Source organism: Falco peregrinus, chromosome 8 (genome assembly GCF_023634155.1).
Source record: "Falco peregrinus isolate bFalPer1 chromosome 8, bFalPer1.pri, whole genome shotgun sequence".
Taxonomy (NCBI): domain Eukaryota; kingdom Metazoa; phylum Chordata; class Aves; order Falconiformes; family Falconidae; genus Falco; species Falco peregrinus.
The window spans coordinates 65,619,448-65,644,169 of record NC_073728.1 but is presented as its reverse complement, the minus strand read 5'-3'; the positions used below and the strand labels follow the sequence as shown (position 1 = coordinate 65,644,169).

At 39.4% G+C, this 24,722-nt stretch overlaps 1 protein-coding gene across 2 annotated transcripts in view; it reads right to left on the bottom strand.

Moving 5' to 3' along the window:
- NR3C1 (nuclear receptor subfamily 3 group C member 1) overlaps positions 1 to 24,722 on the bottom strand; it is a 73,613-nt gene that overhangs the window by 22,487 nt on the left and 26,404 nt on the right. For both annotated transcript variants that reach the window (XM_055811566.1, XM_055811567.1), the window contains 2 exons: positions 8,440 to 8,603; positions 4,123 to 4,239 (listed from right to left, as the gene is read on the bottom strand). In XM_055811566.1, coding sequence (XP_055667541.1) covers positions 4,123 to 4,239; positions 8,440 to 8,603 — 281 coding nt within the window. The remainder of the gene's footprint in view (positions 1 to 4,122; positions 4,240 to 8,439; positions 8,604 to 24,722) is intronic.

The window sequence follows — 24,722 nt, the reverse complement described above, 5'->3', positions numbered from 1 at the left end:
TTTCTCTTGCCAACCCTCTTGCATATAAATAATTGCTGTGTAATTAAACCGTAAAACTCATTTGCCAAATAAATAAAACATCACACAGAGATGTTAACTGTAAACTAAAAAAAGTTGGAGCAACAATTTTATGAGCATATTGTCAATAGTGGAGTCTTCTACTTGGCTTTCAGCTCTCCTGGATGCAGTCTGCTACACCGAGCGCACTATTTAACAGAGACCAAAATGAAACCCAGTTCTTTTCCTGTGTCTCAACTAATTTAATTGTTTTCTGTTCTGCAACTTCAGAGATAAATCACTAGCACATAAAAGCATCATGTAATATGGTTTCACACACTGAGTTTCTATTGACCTATTCAGAATCTCTAATCATCAGAAATGCGCCAACTGTAGCTTAACAACATAGAAAATTCCCCTCCTGACCCCGTTTCTCCCACTGGCTGGGATAGAGACTTTAGAAACTAACTGCTAAAGATAAGAAACCCTCTGTGGACCTTGTACAAATTGCACTTTCCCAAAGGCTTATACACAGGCCACATCTGCCAAGACTGTCATGGGGGAACAGCAACAGTTATTTCCTTGGGGCAAAGAGCTTCTTGTTGTTCTCATCTGTTTTGAAATGGCTGCTCCAAAATCCTTTCAACATTCTGGCATTTTCTGCCCCATTATCCTTGTTCTCAAAAGCAAACAAACTGCTCTGACTTAAATTTACATGCACATGCCTTCAGCTTAATGCAGACACTTGGTATAGAGCATTTCCAGTCCAGAAAGTCTGGTATAATTATAATCAAAAGAAACAGATCTGATAAGACAAAGTATTATGCAAGAATTTTTATTAGGCTATGCTACTAGACCCGACTTAGATATATAGTCGTAACTGACAAAAAAAGGTTGAGATGATGTATTTCTTCACAATTTATTTTCAAATAGAAAAATACCACAAATTTAAAAACAGCTCCTCAGGGCAAGTCACAGAAGATAAACCATGCAGATAACTCGGCAGGGAAAAGAAGATAAACCACGCAGATAAATTCTGCATGGAAATAAGAGCATCCAAGATTTTCTGTGAACAGCTCCCCCCCCCCCCCCCCAAAAAAAAAAACAAACAAAACAAAAACCCAACCAACCAAAACAACCCCACCCAAAAAACCCCAACAAATGAACAACCAAACCAAACGCGTGCCCCTGCAGTCTGGCATCCAGGGAGCTGCAAAGGCTTCCCATCCCGCGGTGGGGCAGATGGCCCACTCACTGTCCGGGGGGGGCGCAGCACCCCAGCCACTGCTCAGGGCCACACGCTGCCAGACAGACACGAGACCGTCCACCTCACTTCTAAAATAGGATTTATCATGGCAAAACCCATGGGAATTACAGAGGAGGGCAATGAATACTGTTAGAAAGAGGAAGAGATCCTTCAAAAAACTGAAAAAAATTCAAAATGAAGATGGCAGAAAAAACCTCATAAATTGCCAACAGTTTGAATATAAAATACAGTATGAAAGGCCAAAAATGTTATGAGATGACTTTTTACAGGCATAAACCCGAACAATAAATCTTTTCTTCAAACACATCAGACAGAGAAAGGGTGCCAAGGAAAGCCTAGGGTCAATTAACGATGACAGTGGAAACGAGAATTCAAGGAAATAAAGGCTGTAATAGAAAATACCATTATTCTACTGCATAAATCTCTGTTAGTTTGATAGTTATACATTTTTCCTGTTGCTACACTCAAAAAAAATCCCATGCAATAGAAACAAGAAAGTTCCAGAAAAGGGTGATAAGCAGGGCTGAAGGTGTGAATGAAGATAAACCTGCCTACAAAAGAAAGTTATCAAGTAATATCTTTCTCTTGTAGAAGGAGCCACTTTTGTCTCAGCACAAGCACAGGCAAGAATCAGAATACTGCATGGTAGACTTTATGTGTGCATTTATTTGTTTAAAAATAAGTTAATCTCCTACCCAATATCTAACAGTGAAATTCACTAAAGGTATCAGAAACCTAGAGATATTCAAAATGTGACTGGACAGATTCATGGAAGAAGCCTATCAGCAAGGAAGGCTAAGTGAAAGGGGCCTTCAGATTGACATGGCAGGATATTGTGATATCTTGCTATCCATTAACTGCTTTGCTTATAACCACTATTTATGCACTGAGGATACATCTGATGACTTTTCCTACGAGTTCTGTACGACCAATTCACCATCTGTTCAGAACTGTCCAATAAATCGTTGTTTTCATGGTTGTTTTTCACTGTTTCACACTACCTTGGGTTCTTCCATTTTTGCATTGCCGAGTTTCTAGATCTCCTTCCCCTTCAGAGACACAAAAACCCTCCCCCCCCGTTTTCCCAACAACTTATGTTATAATATCCATCCTCCAAAAAGTCACTATTCTCTAGGATCTTCTGTGCCAAAATTCGAGCAAACAAACCATCAATGGAAGGGCTCCAAACTACATGTGGAAAAGTGGCAAGTGTCAGACGTCGTTCAATTTTAATTTTCTTTGGTGCAGAAAGGCAACTCAAATAACATGTCCTAGAGCCTGAGGTACCTGTATTGGTGTCTACTTTAAAAAGTATCCACATAAATTGATGCCAGAATGGAAAGGCATACTATTAGGGTAATATACATAATAAAGTGCTTTATTCATATAGATAAATATATGACTATGATACATGTTTTCTGAAAACAATTATGGACAGAAAAAGTAGAAAAAAAATGTCTTCCTCTTCAAAATGAAAATTGTGGGGTTTAGGCTTTACTGTTACCTCTACTTGCTACTGGCTACACCAGCCCCATTGATCTTGAACACCAAGAGTGGGCAAGTGGCCCACCCTGCTATTATCTCTCAAGTGCAGGGTTCAGCCCACTGGGAACATCTAAAAGCTGAATCTAGCTACTGGGAGACATTCACTGACAACCTCATGTACTTTATGGGTTTATGTTAGACACTACTATTGTAGTCTTTGGCTGTTAAGAGATGTACCACCATATCCTGCACACAGAACACTGGCAACATCCCTTCCTCCCTGCAAATCTGTACCCTCAAGTACGGGATGTACTCGTAAGCGTGTCATACAAGGGGTAACATTTCAGACAGTCAGCTTTTTTCCCTTTGCTCTGAAGGAAGGGGCATGGAGAGCCACCTGCGGGGCAGAGAAACTGGTGATTCATCCTCCTGAGAGAGGATGGAAGCAGAAGAGAAAGGATGTGCTGACATAGACTCCAGTATGTGTATCATCTACCTAACTTGGTTAACTACTTACATTTTACCAAAGGATATTATTGCTGACTGAAATGAAACTCTGCTCGCATTTGTGTCTGACATATATTTTTGACATCTTGATCTGACAATTTTGATTATACAAGTATCACCATGATAACTACACTAGTAAGTACTGTGTTAATCTCTACATCTCAAGGAAGAAATATCAAGCATAAAACATAGCTGACACTAATAAAAATGTTTTATGCCATTTTACAACTGCTGCTAAATCTCCAGTTGATGTGGTCTTCAGTTTCTCATAAGCCATCCAGGACTTCGCAGAGAACAAATAAGTACTGGTACATTTAAATTTAACCTATCTTTTCTAGAGAGATCCTGACAGGCATTTAAGAAGAATCCACAGCATGAACAAAAATACATTCCTTTTCAGTTTGAAGATGTACGCCTGACTCCAACTTCCTATCATTGTCTCTGGGCTTTCCCTCTCATCTGTGGTTTCAGTGTCAGGTCACCCTCCTGGGTTAGAATGGGCAGGCATCACACTTCCCTACAAGTGTTCTCCTAGAGCTCTGCCATCTCAGATTCAGGAAAAAAAGCCACAAGATATATATGCTGACAGGAATAAAAAATAACCCTGTTTTGTGTGTATGACTCACTTCTGCTGAATATACTGAGAGACAGAGCAACTGAATATGGACAGAAAAGTGTAGGAAAAATTTTAGTGTAAAAAACCCGAACTTGCTTTTCATTAAAATGCTCATATACACCATAAAATGCGGTACTTACTTCTATTATATTAAAGTGGTGCTCAAATAATTGTATCAGGTTCATAGGCAGCCACACCTTTATTGTCTAGGACTCAAAAATAAAAAGGAGATTTGAACATTTTAAGTTACCTTCAAGGTTCATGCCAGCTTGAAGACATTTCCGATAACGGCATGCTGGACAGTTTTTCCTCCGAATTTTGTCAATAATGCAGTCGTTTCTCCCAGCGCAGAGATAGTTGTGCTGCCCTGTATTCACAAAAACATATAGAATAACTGTATACTCTACAGAGTAGCAGATGAAGTCATTCTTTCAGTAACGTTAAGGATCCAAGGACTATATAACACCTTTGCTTACTGCACTTCATCTCTTGCAAAAATAAGATCAGTATCCACATGTTTTCATAGAACTATACACAAAACATATTTCTCATGTTTAGACACCAAAGCCAATTAATTTAGGTAAAAATTCTATTTTCTATTTGTAAACATCAGGCAAATTCTATTTTAAAAACTATTTTTCTCTTATATTTATTAAAGCTATCTTCTACAGCACATTTCCAATTTTCCTAGTTTTGTAAGAGATGTAAGTAACATCCATAAAGCCATTTATAAAGTATACTTGCAACATTTCTACAGATACACAGGCACAGCTTCTTATCATTTTGAAAGTCGTGAAACCTCCTCCTTGTTTAACACAAAGCCTGAACTGGGCAAACCAAGTTCCCTGACATTTTTATGGATTTACAGATTTGGAGCAAAACTGACCCTAGAAACATGGCAACTTGAACCACATGAATTAAAATAACTTTATTTCTTAGCTGTTAAGTGCAAGGCAACAGAAGAGTAGTGTCTATTCTTAATTATTTGAATTATATGAATACATATATCAATATAACTTATTTAGAGAAAGGTATTACTAAAAGTTATACCCTTCTCCCAGACAAGGATCAAACAACGTATTTCTTTAGAGGGCAGAAAGCTGCAAGCTAGGCTTTTCCACTGTTTTCAAAGTTCTGGTAGTATAATGTTGCGAGAAACAAACATTTTCCGAATACTGACTTATTAACAATGGAGTCCAACAATCTTCTCACAGAAAAAGAGCTTGGTTAAGGAATTTGTTTCATGTCAGCTGTGAAAATTACAGGTATGCAGAGTCCATTACTGTGGCTTTATTCAAACTTCACCAGTGAAGCGTTTCAAGTTGATATTCTGAGGAAGCCTTGAAGGTTTTTCTGAATGAACCTCCTCTGCCTTTTTCATCTGAAGAAGAGGAAGCCTTACTGTCCCTTGTATACTCCTGGTTTTTAACGTAACTCGGAAAATAAATCCATGATTCATGATTCTGTGTGCCATTAGCATACTAGTATGTATAGAACAAATATACATGCATGCACACATGAAACACAAACTGATGAATATATGTCATCATTGCAATAGAACAGAGCCTACAATTTCTTGTCTCACAAAGATGTTCAATGAGCCCATGGTTTCACAGTCTGTACATATGCTTCAGGTGTAGATTTTCCTGAGCTGTTCCATTTTTCCCCCCCCCCCAACAGCCTCATCTCAGTGAAGTTATCGTTTGGCTTCTTATATTTACTGTTTACCTATTATTGCTTTTTTTTAGGTGAAACCTGCATTATTTCTCTGTATTACGTTATATTAAAGACTCCTTGTCACATCAACATTCTGTGGAAGAATGAAGGGAAGTTGATGTCACCTTCTGCTTCACCTCTGACTGCTGCCCAGAGGACGTGCCAGTTGTACAGAGGCATGCATTTCAGTTCTTTGCTGCTCAAAACCCAATGATACTTCACAAACAATACATTGGTAAAAACTGGTAGTGAGCAAACAGAAATGTTTCCAAGGGGATTTACGGCAGACGGGCACTTTACAGAGGTTGGACACTCTTCAACATTGCATCGCAGCTCAAGTCGGCGCCTGGGGCTCTGAAGCACTGAGACTGAACCAAGTCTTTGCTCATTTGAGCACACCAGCATATAGAAAGATTAGAAATTGCAGACAAAGGATGCTGGAAGATGAAATTAAAAATGCTGAAGAACAATCTGGATCACAGCAGGAGGCAGAGGTGAAGTGGGGGGAAGGTGTGAGGATCTGAAGCAGGGTGAGGAGGTGGAGGTGGGAGAGTGGCGAAGAAGGAGGTTGGCAGCAGGGTGGAGGTAACACACTAGAGATGAATGGGGTTGGTTCTCCAAATGGAGAAACTGAACCTCAAGGGCTCTGAAGCACCAAAAATTTCTTCACCGAGGGGGTTGTCAAGAGCTCTAACAGGCTGCTGAGGGAAGCGGTGGAGTTGTCATCCCTGGAGGGATTTAACAGACATGTAGATGCAGTGCTTAGGGACACGGTACAGTGGTGGGCTTGGCAGCGCTGGGTTAACAGTTGGACTCTGTGATCTTAAAGGTCATTTCCAACCTAAATGATTCTATTCTAGAAGATGGCTTTGGCCACCCAGGGTTCTCAAAGAAAAGCAGATTTATGTCAAGAACTGTGTTTAAATATACAGTTGCTTTCCCACTTTCATGCTTCCTCCTCTCCTCTAGTTCTGCTCTTTGCTGAAGGAAACACGCTTTATATTGATTTTTTAGATACTGATACTTTCAGTTTCTGTGACTATTTGTATCACAGTACACATGCGTGTAGACAAAGGTACAAAAAAAAGGTTTCAGGCTGGAAAACCAATGTGCAAAGTCAGCTCAATCTGCATACTAACAGGTGCCTGGCAGCTATTAATAAGAAGGATATTGCAGAAACAGTCTTTTTACATATGCTCCTAGTAAGAAAAATGCCTAAAAGAGAAATATCAAATTATTTGTTCCTTGAAGTGAATACTAGAACTAACAGATTCTGGAAGAGCTTCTGAAAACATCCACAATACCTCATGAAAAGGATTGAGGTTGGGATAATTTATAGAACAATAAAAATGAAAAGAGAGGTAAACCTTGGGGAAGATACTGCAATTTTTCAGCTACAAGCCTGCTTACATTTTTAACATTAATACAGCTGATGTAGGATGTGGCAAGTTGTATCAGTGATCTAAAGGAATTACTGGGTTGATTTCTTCATGTATCAAAACTTTCGTGATTTGTTTAAGCTTGAGGACAGGCAAAACCATTGCTATGATGTATCTGCAGCTGCCATATAATAATAATTCTGAGGGGCATCCAGTGACCTTTTTTTAATCAAAGGCACAGATGATTATTTGCTTCACATAAAGAGCCTGGCTCTAAATGGGACCATAACTCCACGCAGGACCAGCTGGGAGTCACACAAAGCCCAAGCAACTCAGTGCTTTGCACTTGAGCTCATGTTGCCTCGTTATACTTCAGAAACAGCTTCAGCTTCCCGCAGAGCTGACATCCTTTCCCCTTGCGACTAGCAAAAACTGCGGCAAGAACTTGACTTTTCCGATCTCCCTGACAAGCTCTGCATTTCCAGGGAGCTCCCTACTGCATCCAGTGTTCTGGGAATTGGGAGAAAGTGCTTCTTCTGAAAAGACTGAATGGTGGCTGTTAAAGCAGCCTTCCCTCTTCTCCAGTGAAACCCAGCTTGCAAAAACGTTAGCAGAAAATGATAGTCTGATTCACTTCAAAATACCCAGTAAAAGCTGCATAAAGAACGTAGGAGACAGGAAACCCTGTAAGGATGTAACTAAAAACGATGTAATTTTAGAATAGAGGAATCTCTACCCTTTCAGAGACACTGAGAATATACTCTAACTTTTCCACATCTCTCTGCAAAGGGTCAGACATTGAGGTACATCCTAGTTCACGATAAAATGACTACTTATGTAGCCCCAAAATCACAGATTACTTATTCTGCTATACACTCCACAGATTCACATTTAGCGTTCCATCATCTCTATTTTCCAGAATTATTTTCTTCCTGTGATTATAGAGAAGAATCTCTACAGTGCAAAACCACACACGTTCCCGTTACCTAGTTACCCTTGCAAATAACACATGGGCATGCATGTAATTTAACCAATAATGCTTATAGGAAAAACTGTAAAATGATCATAACCTGCAGGCAACAGATTTATCAAGTTTCATGTACAGCTTTATACGCCAAACAGCTAATTAAACTTAAAAATCACAAACTCCACAAATCTAATGCACAAATATCTGTATATAAATAGGACAAATAAACAGAAACAACAATGAATGAAAAGAAAAGAAACAAAAAGCCAAGACAACAATACATCCTTTTACACTGTGAGTGAATGGGAGCATTTTATAAATGTAAATGGAATCTATGCTTCAGATAATACACCATTATCAATGTTATTTACTATGAAAAGATCAGTGATATAATGGAAGGGATTTTCCAGTAGGATTCTAGCAAAACCATGGGTTCCAGTAAGATCAAATAGACTACTGGATTTGAATATGGATGATATGTGGATTTTGTATTTTTAAATCTTACCTTCCACAGCTCTTTTGAAGAACACTTTGCAGCTGCCACAAGTAAGAACACCGTAATGACACCCAGAGGCCTCATCAGAGCAAACAAGACAAAGCTTGGGAGGTGGTCCCGTAGTTGCTGAGGTTGTGGATGGAGAAGAGCTTACATCTGATCTCATTCCAGGGCTAAAAGAAAAAAAAAAGTGCAGCATAAAAATACTTTTATTTGAGATCTATGGGATACTGGCAAACATAATATTCATAACATTTGTAACTGCAAGAAACTGATTGCAAGAAATGGTTCACTAGACTAAAACAGTTAATTAATTTTGTAAACAGTAAGTAAGTAGAGCCGTATGGATTCTGAAGTCAAGTTTCTTGCACAATTATCCTAGCCTTTAAAACTGACTCTTAAAACACACTCTTATTCTGCATTGTTTTCATTACTGCCACATTTCCTACACTCTGCATTGAGTCCTACAAGAGCTTCATTTCCAGTATCACTACAGTTTTTTCTACTGAGATACTACCATGTATGAAGCTGTGCAAACTAAGTCATATATTGATACATATTCACAGTAATAAATGATCATTTCAGCCCAGCATTTTAGGAAAAGAATATATATTCTAAATTTTTAGGATATGGTTCTCCTATGTAAACATACAGGCCACCTACAAATAAAGGGTTAGTTCTTTAACAAAAAAAAATAAAATTGTTAGAACAATAAACAATTTATTGTAATCACCTTCCAGCTGCTTCTAACCATAAGGGATGAACCAACAGTGGTTGTGCCGAAGTGCAGAGGGTAATCTTATTCAGCACCTTTAAACTGTACAGCCCTTACCTGACGGACTACCTGCTGAAGGCTGCCTCGGCACCTCCTGTCGCATGGCCCATTTTGTTGAGTTCACTTTCACAAAGTTTAAAACTTTTCAAATGCAATTTATATACTGTATGCTTAACTTAAAAGTCATATTCACAGAAAATTCTGTCCAACTGGGTTCCAGACACTTTCCAGATGAAGCTAGAGAATACCACTTTTTTTAAAAGACTTTGGTGCCTTTACTCCTAAACCCTCCAGAAGATCCACGTTCCCTGGGGTGGGCTTAACCTTTGTAAGTGGGCTAGCTTTTCCTTTCCTAAAGAAAGTCTGATCAGATTTGGTCACACATTTTAAAAAAAAACCCAAACCAAGAAAAACAAAAAAAACCCCAAACCACAGTCCTCAAACATTCACAAGAACCTTAAAATTCCAGCCCAAATTAAAGCACTTCAGCACCTGAGAGGCTTTACTTTAGAACAGGTCACCTCCATATGGCCCATCCCCATGAAGCAATTGAAAAATGGCCCGTCTGGCGACTCAGAGGGCTTTTGCTGTTGTGTTTGCTCTTACTGAGAGTTCGATAAGAAAAGCAGCCAAGGAGCAAGAGTCCTACCACTCAAATACAGAGAGATAAAAGTCAAACCAGAATAAACGTGTCAATGAAGTTCACACTTCGACAAATATGGAACCAGAAGTCAGAGAAAAGCAAAAATTACTTGTATTTGGGGGGAAAAAAACGCAAGACAGTACAGGCACACAAAGGCCCAAGGTACATGTAGCGCCCCCCCCCCCCCCCCCCCCCGAAAACAGGATCTGATATGAGCTAGGGGAGAAGGTGACCTGTATCTAAAATAGAGCAGAGAGCTGAGCAGAAAAATAAAAAAAACAGACAAGAACATAGCAACAGCTCAAACATGCTGGAATAGCTGAGGGAAGGTGAAGAGAAGATGACTACCAGAACAAGGGTGGTGGGAAGGCTTCAACAGGAAAGGCTGGAAGCGGGAATGAAGTAGAATGAGTCAACCTTGAGGAAGAAGGGAAGAAAAAAGCCAACCCAGGAAAGAACGTTTCTTTGCAGAAATTGGAAAAGAACTGAAATCCATCACATTGCTCCTTTGTGTTCAGAAAATATTGGTGAAGTGCTGCAACACTTCTACTCTATGACTCTACCAAGTGGCTGACAGCTATCATTAGCTAGTCTGTCAGCTAAAGTGGCAGTTACCAATAGACTGTAATCCTGTTTATGATCCATGTGATGGCTTCTGTATGTTTTCTAATTAAATGATCTTCCTTTAAAGAGCAGAAAGCTATAATAAAATACTAAGGTTGCACAATGCAGCACTCAATATCCAAGTAATGGCAGAATGTAATTCAACTCAGTTACTTTATGTCATGCCCTTAAGAACATACATCCTTAATTACACATTCATCCTAATTTCTACAAAGCACGTCTGTGTCCCTCGGTGCAGCAGTGCTCTAGGAACAAATACCGTAAAGCTGGAAGCTGGCCTTTGCATGGCCCCATCTCCTCTGATGAGGAAATCAGCTGATGGAAGCCAATGGCTATGGGTCTGAAGGAAAAGAAACCTTACAGTTAAGGAAGCTGAGGATTCGTATCTACTTCTGCCTTTTACCACAAAGCTGAGCATGATGGTGTTTGCTTAATACAAACCAGGCTTTTCAGAAATCCTGCCTTCTCAACACACAGCTTGAGATGCAGCACATGCTTTGAAGAAAAGCACGCTACAACCCCAAGCCAACGTCTGCTTGGAGTTGAGGGATGCCCAGCGCCTCTGGCTGAAGACACCCTTCCCCTGCCACACAATGGGAGCTGCTGCAGATGTTCAACACCGACCATGCAAGCATTGCACATTTTGGGTGCTCTGCCTCTTCCAGCAGATCTCAGCTTTACTCTGTATGCAGAGGCAAGGCCTCCATTCCCTCTGGCAGCCCTTGGAGGTGCAGAGCACACCCCCAGGGCTGCCAGAGCGCCCCACCGGGCACCCCAGCCTGCTGTGCGATGCACGTTGCCGCGGGCACGGGGCTACAGCACCCACGGCTCCTTGGGAGCTCCACTCAGAGTTCGATGGAATCCAGGGACGAGAGGGCATTCTCAGGCTTGAGAAACTGTACTTGGTTCTTTGCTCCCTCACAGCTTTCCTGTCTAATTAAGACAAATAATTTTGACTACAAAGCTTTGCTTCCTTTCAGGCAATACATATATTACTTTCTTCCATTGTTTGTTGCAGCATTCCCCCGTTGCCCCCAGCTTACTGATTCATTTGGAAAAAGGAATTAAAATTTTAGTGTCACATGCAATAAAAAATTTTAAAAAAATACAAAATCAACACCTCACAACCAAACAACCCCCCCGTTAAAACCAGTAATCTCTGGCCAGTCAAAAGCAACTGTAAGTTGCCTCATTTTCTCCAAAGTTTTAGGTGCAGTAGCTCCTTTTCTTGTACTAAAAATCTCAGTTTAAACATTGAAATACAGGCCGGGAGCCTATGATTTTAAATAAGGAATATATAAATTGAGCATACCATTAAAAAGATTAGAGCCAGAAAAAGATGGAAACATCTTTCTATGCATAGTTTTGAAGACAGCCAATTTAGATACAAAAATTAAATTATTTATACCTTATCACTTTCTGACAAAAGCATTTTTAAGGAAGCATTCATTAACTGTCATAGAAACTATGGCAGTGCCAAACATATTCTACTGAAACTTTTCAATCACCTTTAACTTTTAAACAGGGCTCATTTTCTGTACCAGTGCCATAGAAAGTGAAATATGAGAAAGAAAACAGACGATATGACTTACAAAACTAAAAATAAATTATTACATCGATTGATAAAGCAGCAGTCAGCAATCTAATCTGGGCTTCTAGCGTATCTTTTCAGGCCTGGCTATATCAGATAAGGCCAGTATTTACTAACTGTATGGAGAGCTGCCAGACACTGACAGTCCCCTGGTTGTGTACAACACAATTTTGCCTCCCTGAAACATTGAGAACAGGAGGGATTGTAGCACATAGGGACTCCTGCAAGAGCTACAACAACCTAGCTGGAGGTTTAATAAAAATATTTTACCTATAAAGTTACACATAGTAAGACAAACAACCACTTCCTAAGGAAGAGGTAAGGGAGGGAAATTACACTCTGAGATAATATAATAATAAAAAAGTTACCCTTCAGTTATTTGCAGAAATGTTTTTAAACTCAACAAAAACCTGATCAGCTATGATACTTACCTAAATAAAAGTCAAGAAGCATAGATGAGAGAAGAAAAAAATTCCAAATTTTAAGGGTTCTGAATTTGTAAAACTTTAATTAAATTCTATTTTGGGAGACAAGGTGTTATTTGTTTAAGGGTGCTAAGCTCAATTCTAGTTTGCATATAAATAGTTTCTGAAAGTACATGAATTTTTTCTGTTTCAAAGACACATTTATTGTTCCCAGTCAAGGAAATGTATGGGGGCAAAATGGAAAGACTTAAAAGAAGATGCAGCCACAGTAATGTTCTGTATAGAAGCCAATTTGTTTAACCAAAGCCATTTCTGTGTTAATCATTTACCAGAGACTTTCAAACCAGGCTCAAGGTTCAAACTTGAAAGTCGGGTATGGTGACTATGGTGGTGGGAAGCTTTCCTTTCTTGGGGTCCCCGTCCACTGTGGGTCACGTCACCCTTCTGCCGAGGCTGGCAGCCAGGGCCCAGGGGGACGCTCACCGGGGAGGGGTGGGTGAGGCTATTACAGCTGGGATATCAGATACAGATGGCCATCAAACTCACAGCTCTCCAGACAGCTATAAACATCTGAGCAGAAAGATGTGGCAGAGAAAGTTACTCGCTCCTCTGAAGAAACCTTCCTCCAGTGTAGTTGTTCAGTACTGAAGAAAACATTTGCTTTTTCCTTTCTTCTTTCTTTGCTGTGAAGAGCATAAAACCTCCCCAACACAGAACTCCCACATGCTGAACCTAGTAACACTATAATATTATTTTAAAAATATACTACTTTCCAGTTACTTTACATTATTAAATGAGAAAAACTTCTAGTGTGATAATGAAGAGAGGAACACTGTCAGTAACTACAACTACTAGTCACTTACAGTCTACAACTTGCAACTCTACCAGCACGTGAAAGCTTAGAACAATCAGCCTTGATCACATTTTGTCTGAACAGTGGCCAGCCCTAACACAGTTCTCTTGAAGGGTAAATTCTTTTAAAACACATGAATTTAATTAGCACCAATAGCAAGTAACACACGTGCAGTGAGAACTCTGTTAGCAGTTTAAAAGCTAACTGCATTTAAGGAAAACAGCTGCAAGCTGCACAACAGGAGAGACAGCATCTCAGGAAACCTGTGGGGCTGCCAGACAAAGCAGCAGCTGTCAGTTTAGTAATTTTCACCTTTAAAAAAAAAAGGGGGGGAGGGGGATCTACCCTGAAGAAAAGTTCAGGGTAAACACATAATACAAGTTGGTTTTTTTCATATGTACAGATAGCTATGGTATTCCCTGGTGCTACTGCAAATTACAGAAACAGAACACTTGCAACTGGCTCCTGAAAACCTGCAAGAAAATGCTATTCATGTCCAACTGCCAACTCCAAGGAAAGAACTGGATGCAGTACATCTAGGGTGGGAAGGAACAGCTCAGAATTTCACCTCATTTATTATGACTAGTCTTTTAATAAGACTATTCATTTTGCTCCGACTTCAAATCTAATGCTTCAAACATATGAGTTGCATTCACTCGTGATATGCCCAGACCACAAAATACTGCACACTGTAAGTCCTGGTCCTCCAGTATGTCTCATTAGTATTGAACTAACATAGTCTTAAAAGTGAGTTAGTTGTGATACTACTTAGATAATAGTAAAGAAACGATTTTTAATGTCACTGCCATCTGGGCCTCATTCTGATCTTCTAGCAATGAGAACAATGTAAACACTCAGCTGCGTACACTAACTGATTGCATTTTTACAGTTGCTTACTTCTTTATTAACTGGAGAAACTGCTAGGTATGTTTATACCCTCTTAAACACGAAAATAGTTTTCAGTTCAGGCAGGAAAAAAAATTAAAACAAGCCTATTGACACTATACTTGTCATTACAATATTAAAATAAAATTTAAAAAAAGCCAATTGAAAATAACTTCAAATATGCATTTTGCTGAGAACCTAAACCACTGGTTATGATGGTCTCTTCTGTCTCTGTAAGGCACTTGCTTATGCTTGAAGAGACTGAAGGCTGCTCAGAACTGAGGTTTTCCTGCCGGGCTGCCTGCAGCCCCGGGCAGGCGCACACGCGCAGCCCCTGGTCTGGCCGGCTGCCACCCAGGCTGCGCACCGCTCGGCTGCTGTCAGCGGCACTCAGCACACGCCGGTCTTGCCAAAGTCAAAGGTGTCTCGGGGGGCGCACTCAAACATTCCTGCTGACTGCACAAAACACCCACAAAACGAACAAAGCAGCCCTCCAAATAACTCCTATACAGAACCTACCTATTCTGAAGTTTCCTTTCCTGTTTTGTATTTAAAACAGAGAACTGAATTGCTTTAGGAAACGTGCTGTTCTTGATTATAAGCATGTCCCCAGTGAAGAAATAATAAATTAAAAAATCTACTACGGATTACATTATTTAGCCAAAGCCAGCAAGTCAAAGCACCCAGTATTACTGTACTCAGAGGGGCTATAAGCCCCCTCGAGAGCCAAGATGATTAACACCATTTCCTTTACCACACACTCAGATAAATACTCTACCATGACTTGATAAACCAGGAAACCAGGTTTTGAACTAATGGTCTAGTTTTCTGCACATGCCTATAACACAATCAAGATAACACCAACACGAGGAAAGTGTCACCTAGAAAGGCCACGGCCTAATTTGCTTCATTGCTGGATCCAGAGTGCGTGGCAGAGTAACACATTTTAGTATCAGATTAGCAGGTACCATCGTGCCTTCTCCTGGCACTGTCTCCACATCAGGATACATACTATCGCTAATTTACAATGGAGTACTAGCATTCTAATTCACTGAAAAAATTAAGGGAAAATTAAAATTTGAAATTCCTAAAGCAGCAAAGTCTCATAATTAGTCTCTCTATCTGGAGAACACCACACATTTTACCATCCCTTCAATACAACTAAAGCAGACTGTGGGATTCATTGTTTTGTGGTCACCTCAAACACCATAAATGTTTTTGCTTGTGTTTCCAACAGCTTAGGTACATTATAATAAGGACATTGATCAAAGTATCTGGACTGAGTGCAGAACAAATAAGTTACTTCACACCAATAAAAGGATTTACATACATCCGTTATAAAGTATTTTCTGTATAAAAATACATTTAGTATTGGCAAACAAAATAAATTGGGATGATCAACTTTCTGAAGTATTGCTGTACTGAGCCAGTCAAACCATGTGCTGGTGAGGTTCTGATCCCTGTACAGTCCCAAGGTCTTAAGAAGAACCTGAATTGGAAACCTAAGCCCTATTCTCCATAAGTATATGAAGAAATAATATTCAATAATAACCCCAGTATACACAAGGTTTCAATGTACAGGAAACACTGGCCCTTCCCTGGCTGCTCCAGGTGCAGCCCTCCAGCCCCGAGCTCCACTGGGAAGCGGGCAGCATGGCAGGTGGCTGGCAGGGAAGGGGCACACCCCCCCACCCCCACCCCCCACCCTCCCCCCGCCGACACAGGAGCGTTGTACACCCCCCATGCGCTCGCTGGCAGTCTGCCCCTCTGGAGCAGTAAGTACTTGTTTAGCAGAGCTTCAATGGCAAACACATGCTGTTGAGAACAGGCTTCCTGGGGAGCTCGCGCTTCACTCCCGTTAAGCAGAGGCAGGAGGGACTATCATTTGAAGCACTGTTGTTTCATTTCTCATAAATTATACTCTATTAAGTAAAAATAAACCCTGAGAGCTCAGGCAAATACCAGTAGCATGTTAACAGAATAGTAATTTGCAATAGTGCAAGGGAAGTAAAAGCCACCATCTTAAATAGCACAGGTTCCCTATGGGCATCGGGCCCTTTCACCTCTCTCTCAAAGCCTGCACCATGTTTATCCCCAAACCTGGGGACGAGTGTCCTACTACAGGTGCCTCAGCACTTGCTTTAATAACATGCCAGCGCCTGGCAGGCTCAGAGGAGCCTCCAGCAGCTCCAGAGCCACAGCCCCCAAAGACACCCCTTCTCCCCGCTCTGAAATGGCGTCTGCTACCATTTTAGAGCTCACACAGGAGTGAGAAAGAAGCACTAATGCAAGTGAGCGATGCAACTTTTTTTTCCCCTTTTGGATACTCTCCAGAACGTAAAGGTTTCAAGGGCACAGGCAAGGCTTTCTTGGAATGGATAAATGGTAATTGATGTTGCAGCTGCAACCTTAGCTAGGGCTCTTGGGACTTCAAATGTACTACAGCCCTAAAGTATTTATGACCAGAATATGATAATTAAATTATATGTTCTAAACCTTTACATTTATTACAGTGCTCCAGTAAAGCAGCCAAAAAGTCATACCTTCAAGGGTAGGACTTAATTTCTGTATGAATCAGTTTATGTATATTTTCCAAAGAGAGGGGTGGGTGGGGGGGTGTGGGTTGGAGTTTTTTGGATTTTTTTTTTTTTTAATTTTACTGTGCATCCTTGCTTCCTTAAATAGAGATAGCAAAAAAAACCCCAACCACCAACAAAACCACCAACAAAAGCCAAAAAGACAGAAGCCAGTACTTTTATACCTCAATAGAAAAAAAAAATCATCCTGGGCCATCCTAATTCTTTATGCTTTGCTGGATAAGAAAATATGCATTTCATCTACATATATTTACAGACAGGTTGTGGATTATCTGAAAACTTGACTTTCAAGAACTCAAGTCTTGCAGATACATCCCACTTTACATGCATACGTACGCACTCTGCATTTACAAACCAAGTAGCAAGAAGGTGTTTCTGCAAGGACAGACACTAATTAGAAAGGCTGCAAGACTAAGATGAACTCAAAGCTCAAAAATCTAATGAGAGTTAGATTGATAATTTTATTTTATTTTATTTTTTTCATTTTAAGCACAACACATGAAACATTCCTAGGCCATTCAACCTCTGAATGCAGCAAGCACTGCTTCCAATCCCAGCAGCCACAGAGGTATGTTTTACCTGTGTGACACCTTCTTGGAAGCAGTTTCTTAGTTTCCTGAACCTTTCAAAATAATCAACAGCCAATGCACCCATCAAAAATCTATTATCTTACCATAGGTCCTTTAACATATTAATTTCATTTGCTAGCACACTGAATTCAACAAGACAGCAGAATTTCTGCACAGAGATATTCTGTTGTTACTAGAACAGACCCATGAGCTTACATCAGTCTCAGAATTTCAGCTTACCCTATACAGTCAGCATATATCAGAAAAGTATTTCACTCCTTAGCACAGCACCCTTAACGCTGTACCAGAGGAACTGAACTTACAATATTAAACACGATTTGTTCCATTAATGACCTCAGTGTGAGCTATGTACATTACTCTGGTTGTCTTAATGTGAATGCTTGTGTCAATCACAGGACAGCAGCTGCAGGCTGCCAACATGATGTTGGTAGGAAAGAAGGCAAGAGACATCTGGAAAGCTCACTCTAACGTACATGGAAAAATATTAATGGTACTGTAGAAATGCAGTAAAAGATTAAACTAAACTGCAATGGTCACAGAACAGGTGTTTTAAAAGCTGCAGGATAATCCTTGCATAGTCAAATTGAGTCATAAAACTATAAATAAATTTAGACTGGTAATTAGAAAGTTAATTTCTGCTATTCTGAATAAAAATAAAAGATCAAGACTCTTCTGCTGCCACTGTAACCCTCTAACAGTCATCTGGACATTGATTTTTATGAATGCGTACATACAGACTTGAATTCAACACAGTTTCTGCTTTTATCAGCACTGCATCATTATATTCTGCTTTGCCGAAAAAAGTAACGGTTAAAAGAAATATAAATCAATAAACACAGATAAGAAAGCAGAAATAAAACCTTAGCTCTGAGGAGGAAGAGGAGGAAGAAGAAGAGAGAAAGATGGAAACAGGGCAAGAGAAGCAGAATGGAATGTTTCTTCCTTAATTCTTTCCACAGACCTTCAAGGAAGCTCCGTTTAAAAGTGGAACTGATACTAAAAGTCAAGATGGTAAATTCTTCAGTGCACAAACTCCATTTCTTTGTCGGTCAGTATGATGCCTTGCACTATGTATTTCACCCCTGGCATAGGCTTTCCACACTTTTTGTCAATGAAAATAATACTTTCACATGCAGAGTATTTTATTATGGAATATTAACCAAGTGTTGCATTCTGGGCTCTGCTTCAGTGGAAATATATAGAGAAGAGGGATGGGGATGTGTGCCAATTTTAGGTTTTGGCCTCAGACCATTAGATGCGGAGCCAGGATGACTTGGTTGACTGTTAAGTCATAGGTTGGTTCAATTGACATTATTTTACATTTGACTAGTTATTGTTCTTCAAACTTTGAACAGGAGTCCAGAAGCTAAAAGAACTCCAGTGAACCAAAAAGGGGCCAAAGCAGAGTTTAAATGAGATTCTTAAGCAAGAAAAACACTCTCCTTCAATGACATCTACTTCAGCAGAGACAGCTAAAAAACCAAAACCTACCTCATAGTTTAAAAAGTCTGTTACATTATCAAATACCTGTAAAACACAATATTAACTTCAAAATTAAAGTTGAAATTGAAGTTCTGAGATATCCTCCTCCTCTCCCCATTCCTGTAAAGGTGGGAAGGAGAAGCAAACCTTTTCCCCTCCAAAATAAATAAAACAATGAATGAGTACTGTATTTTTAACGTATGTAACAGTAATATATTCCTGAAATGTCAGATTGTCAATGTGCATGCCGTTAACTCACCAACCAATACGCAATCTAAAACTGAAAATGAAAAAAATCAAAACCCAAAAGTTACTGTTTTCAATACTGAAGGTAGACTTCTATTCTGGGTAAGAGAAGTCCATAAATACTATTGTTTTACAAGCATGAAAACCAAACAAAAACATAAAAACATCCTATCTTGGGTACTTTCCTGGAAAACAAAAATACTTCTGATGATTCTGAGATCTTAGTCACTGAGGAGGATGACTGCAAGATGTTCTTCTCAGTGTTAAAGGCCAGAACTGAGGTTTGGCACCAACTTAGTATAAAGAATTGTGTAAGGTGCTACCTCTGATGCATGTGGATTATGTTCCCCCCTTAGTCATGAGCAATAACTTCACTTGAAAGGGTAAATACTCTTTTTTACCACTTTTGAGAGAGAACAGTAATTATTGCAGGAAATAAAAGAAGCAAATTCAAAATTCTGGGTGACTTAAAAATCAGAAAGGTGCTGAAGGATGAAACACCGTGATGGCATGCTACTAAGTTCCACGAGTGAAAGGCAAAGACTTCCCACTCTGAACACTACCCAAAGGTTTTCTTTCATGCTTTACATTTAATTTTTGATACATTTATCCTTCATATCCAGACCTTTGTGTGTACACAACAGCTTAAAACCTAGCAAACCTGTCTAAAAGGTATCACAAAAAGTCTTACAAACCCTTTTAATGTGCCCTTAAAAACACAATTTCATGTCAGCTGGCATCTGACACATTCAATGCAAAGAACATACACGAAACCACTCTTCCCCACACATGAATAGGAAAAGAAGCATGCAATATGCTTGTTTATTGACACAAAATCAGTCATCTAGACTTGAGCAGTATTTTCAGGACAAGCAACAAGTAGTACCATAGACCTGTAAGATGTGTATAGATATTGTATGTAATCTTCATGGCACTTTTAAGTCAACTTTAGTGAATTACCTAGTAGAGTGCAATCATTACTTTTTTTCAACACTGTAAAGCTGTTACAGCTAAAATTTCTGCTATAGCATGCATATGCAGTAGGTTATTATCTGCTTTTATTTCCACTTGGCATCCATGTCACACACAAGACTATCATGATGTTTCATCACATCCCTCCTCTTGTATACTGCCAGACTTTACAAGCATTTCTTGGTTTTTTTTCCTTCCATGATACTTTTAGGTCTTGCCTTCTTTCTCTCTCCTGGATTTCTCATATTATTTTATCCACTTTCCTCTGTCCTCTTCCTCTACCCCTCCCCAACAGATGAAGGAAGCTCTATTCCTTCCTTGCTGAACCTCACAGTTTCCTAACCACATTGTTCATCTCTGCCTCTTTGTATATTTTCTCTTCCTGAGCAGCACTGGGAACCCCTCCCAGATTAAACTCCATCTGTAAACTTCATTAACAGGCTGTTTACCTCTCTCACACGATTATCACGAAGGTGACTAGTCCTAGGTGATAATCCTAGAGTCTGCACACAACCTAACCCCACACCATCTCTTTTCTCTGAGAGCATCTTGGGTAGCTTAAGGACTGCTCTGCACATTGTGCAGTTATTCCAAGTTTGAAACAGTGGGAACTCCCAACATTTTTTCAGAGAAGTATTAAAAACTTTCCTGGTAGGAAACTATGTTTTCTTTTCCTGAATTTCAGTGTTCATTACAACTAGATGCACTCTTTTAAAGGTCCTGATAGTCATTACAAATCTTTTACAACCCATCAGTATCTATCATTATCTTTCAATATCTTTCACTAGCAATTTGGTCACTCAGATTTGCTAGCAGAATAGGTCATGATATCTCAAATACAAAAACATTAATGACTGTCATCATTAAAATATTTCCTTAATGTAGCATATACACTGCATCCAAGTTTTTAAGTCACTCCTGTTTAGTTTACAAAGCCTGTTCTAGTGACAGAGCTGCTGTAGCATTCCTTATGGAAAAATGGAAAGCTATTCACTACTGAACCATGTTATAAGACAGAATTCACTGTACGATGATTGCAGAAGATGCTAGAGGTCATTCTACTCATGACCTGAAGAAAACAGGTCTTTAATTCAACTTGTAAAGATCATATATTAGCCACTAGGTCCTTAGTTCCTTACCGAAGCATAATTATAAATGTTAGTCATAAAACACGTATTTTCATCGTTTCTCGTATTTTTCATGAAAGCGGACAATATAAAAGTACTGCTTTCTGAGCTGCAGCTAGGAAGGGGTTCAAAGCACAGAAGGTGCTATAAGAACCTGGGAAGAGCACACAGAAGACTAAAATCTGGCAAAGCCAAAGACACAGGATAGGGAGGAAAAAAAAGGTTTATCAGTAAATTCCTTTAAACATTTATGTGCCTGTCAGATGAACAGTCAATCAATCCATCCTACCTTTTAAAGATATTTACATAAAGCAAAGGTGGGGGAGGGGGGGAGATTAATTTCCATCAGACATTATCAAGAAGACCACACTGCAGTACAACTTTCATTTACCTGACTCCTAGCTTAATATTCAACTTTTTAAGTAGCAAGTACTACAGAAACAAAACAAACCAGCACTCAAACTCCCATGGTGCAGACCCCACAGAAGTGCAGAGACTCACACGTGCAGGAACAAGCTTCTTACTCCAAATGACTTACTGCTATAGCTTTAGACAGCTGAGCACACCTCCTAAGACAAAGCCAATGGAGACACAAACATCTCCTGCTCCGATGGACACTCCGGCAGTAGGCAGTGCTCTCCAAGTACACACTGATGCCCTGTGCCTAGGTATGCTAAAGAGATGCATCAAGACCCTTGTGCAATGATCAAGAGAGTACCTGTACCTCTTGCTGCTCCTCAGCTTCAGTTGTCTGAGTCTGGCTTTGGTTTGCAAGTCCATAACATAAACATACAGACTTTAACAGAAAAGGAATGCTGATTCAGAAAGTCTTAATTTTTCAAATAAAAAGCAAATTATACTGCTTTTCTTTTATATAAAGACAACATTCTGGGTTTAAATAAGCATTTCTTGTATTGCAGTAACAGTAACTTGTACTGTTACCACATCTTCAAGCAAGATGATCAAATGGTTCAGCAAACTTCAATGCTGCATGAGATTCTTTCTCATATGAAAGCTTTTTTACCCTTATAAAGCTTTCCTCAGATTCATGGAGCTTCAGATAAATTAATTCTACAATAAAACATATTTATGAAACAGGAAAGTGGTTAACCTTTGCTTATTTTTAACAGAGGTGGAGACCAAAGCAGCACATAAGTTTCTAGACATGTCAACAAAAACAGGGTTCCAAAACTAAAGGGCAGCCAGGATCAGCCTGGTTCCTCCCTCCAGAGCACCGCGCACTCTCAATCCAGATTCTGGGTAGCCCCTGATAACAGGTAATTACCACAGGACTATTGTTAAAGTGAAGTAAGTAACTGTATGATCAAAGACTTGCATTATTTCCAGTTTATACTAAAAATTATTGGACTATATTGTCTTTGAAGTAACGACCAAGCCCAACATTTCTGTTATGTCACTTACATGTTTCATCGGAGAAACATTAAACAAAGGTCAAATTGACAAACAAGAAAGTTTGGTAACAGGAACAAACTGAACATTGATTGCACACTTAACTCTTTGTTTCAATAAGCTCACCCTAAAGCCTGTGGCTAAACCAATGTTTAAAAAAGGATTAACTTTGCATCAGTTAATGATTGCACATGCAGTACCATGTCATTATACAACGACGTGTAAATTGTGAATCTTTGCTATGCTAGCTAGCCCCTCCAGGAGAAAAGGAGCCTTTGTTTTTAATGGAGTCATCTCTTAGAACACACAGTGTTTTCAGTTTTCACCTTGCCTAGGGAAGTTTCCTCAATCTAATATACTCATGACATCATAATAATGAGATCTAGCTGAGAGAGACAAATGAGATTTCAGAAGTTAAAGTAATATCAGAATCACACAGAATGGATACAGTCTTAATGCTTCACATCAACATATAAAGCACCGACACAGAAAATGAAAAATAAAACCAAGACCTAACACATCCCAAGAATAAAAATTTTTAAAAAAAAATAAATTAAAATTAGGGTCAGACATATGGTCCAAATTAATTTCACCTAACTTCAGGAATCAAAGGAGGTACTAATTTTGAAAACATCGCTACAATGAACACTTACCTAGTCAATACAGAGGCACACTTAACAGAAAAGAATAATTCAAGTGTCTCTCCCCTTGACCACCTAATGTAGAAAACTGAACTCTGGATAATTATGCTCTTAGAGACTTCAGCACACCAAAATTTAGATGAGATTAACCAAGGCCTGAATATAAATTATACTCAAATTTATATGAAGAAATTGCTTTCTTAAGCTTCGTATTTTCTTATTTCTGATGCTGAATGCATAATTATTATATATAGTTTTTCCTACCCATTATATAGATTTTCCTGTTAACCCCTGTTCTGTTGTTCAAGACATAAGAATTTATTCTCCAAGGTGTTGAGCTACTATCACTTCCTAGTGGCTTCTAAAGCTATAGATGCCGAGGACTCCCTAGTTCCAGAAGATAAGAAAAGCAAGCACCATGAGAAATGTAATAACTGTCTCTAACTGATAACACTGAAACAACAAAACCACCAACTCCCATTACTTATGCTACTTCTCTATATTTTGGAAGCTGTGGTGTTTCAAAAAGTTTGGATCAGTCACAACTTCAACCATTAAACCACTGCAACAATCATTAAAGAAATAACAAATAGAGCCAAAGGTCCGCAGTTTTTCATCTTGGTTGTAAATGGCTTGAGTGAGGCCAAGAACTGGAGATAAGCAGGCCAGCCTTTTCAAGGAGGGAATGATAAGCGTTTCCCTGTATTGCTTATTCTTGCAATTTTCATCACAACTCTTGCACCATCTGGCACTTTTCCTTTAGTTCTGCTTAAGGGCTTACAATTATGAGAATCTCTTTTCTCAGAAAAATCTATACTGAGCTGAAAATGTAGGCACTGAAGGGTTAAAAACAGCAAAGCAGCATGTCCACTTGAGTATTTTTCAGCATCTCATGATTAACTTGAGCCTCAAACCATGGCACTGGTAGTGTTTTTAGGCTTTAAAAGAAAAACCTGAAATATTTTAAGGATTTCAATAAAGGAGGAAACACATTCCATGGCTCACTGCTAACACCATACAAGAAATTCCAGCTCCAGACTGACGGAGCATGCTGGTAATGGACCGCAAGCAGTTAAAAACCAGACTTGAGGCATGTACGTGTGGCTGTGTACGTGTGCACACACCCTAGATATACGTGCAGGTATTTTCCAAACTCTGTGTTATGGGAATATAATGCATGCAGATGCTTGAAGCCCTACAGAGACTCCACGCTGCAGAGCCTGGCAGAGGGCTAATTATGGCCTTAACTGCATCCAGTAATGTGTGTGTGTTCATCTTTAGCTTTCTTCCCCTAACACCTCTAAGGAACTGGAATAAACTGATCTTTACTGCTCTCCCAGTGCAGCACCAGCAGCTTCCCTACCCTAGCCGACAGTCACCTGAGAGCACTTTGAAGTCAGAAAGAATGGAATTCATTCCTTTCAGACTGGC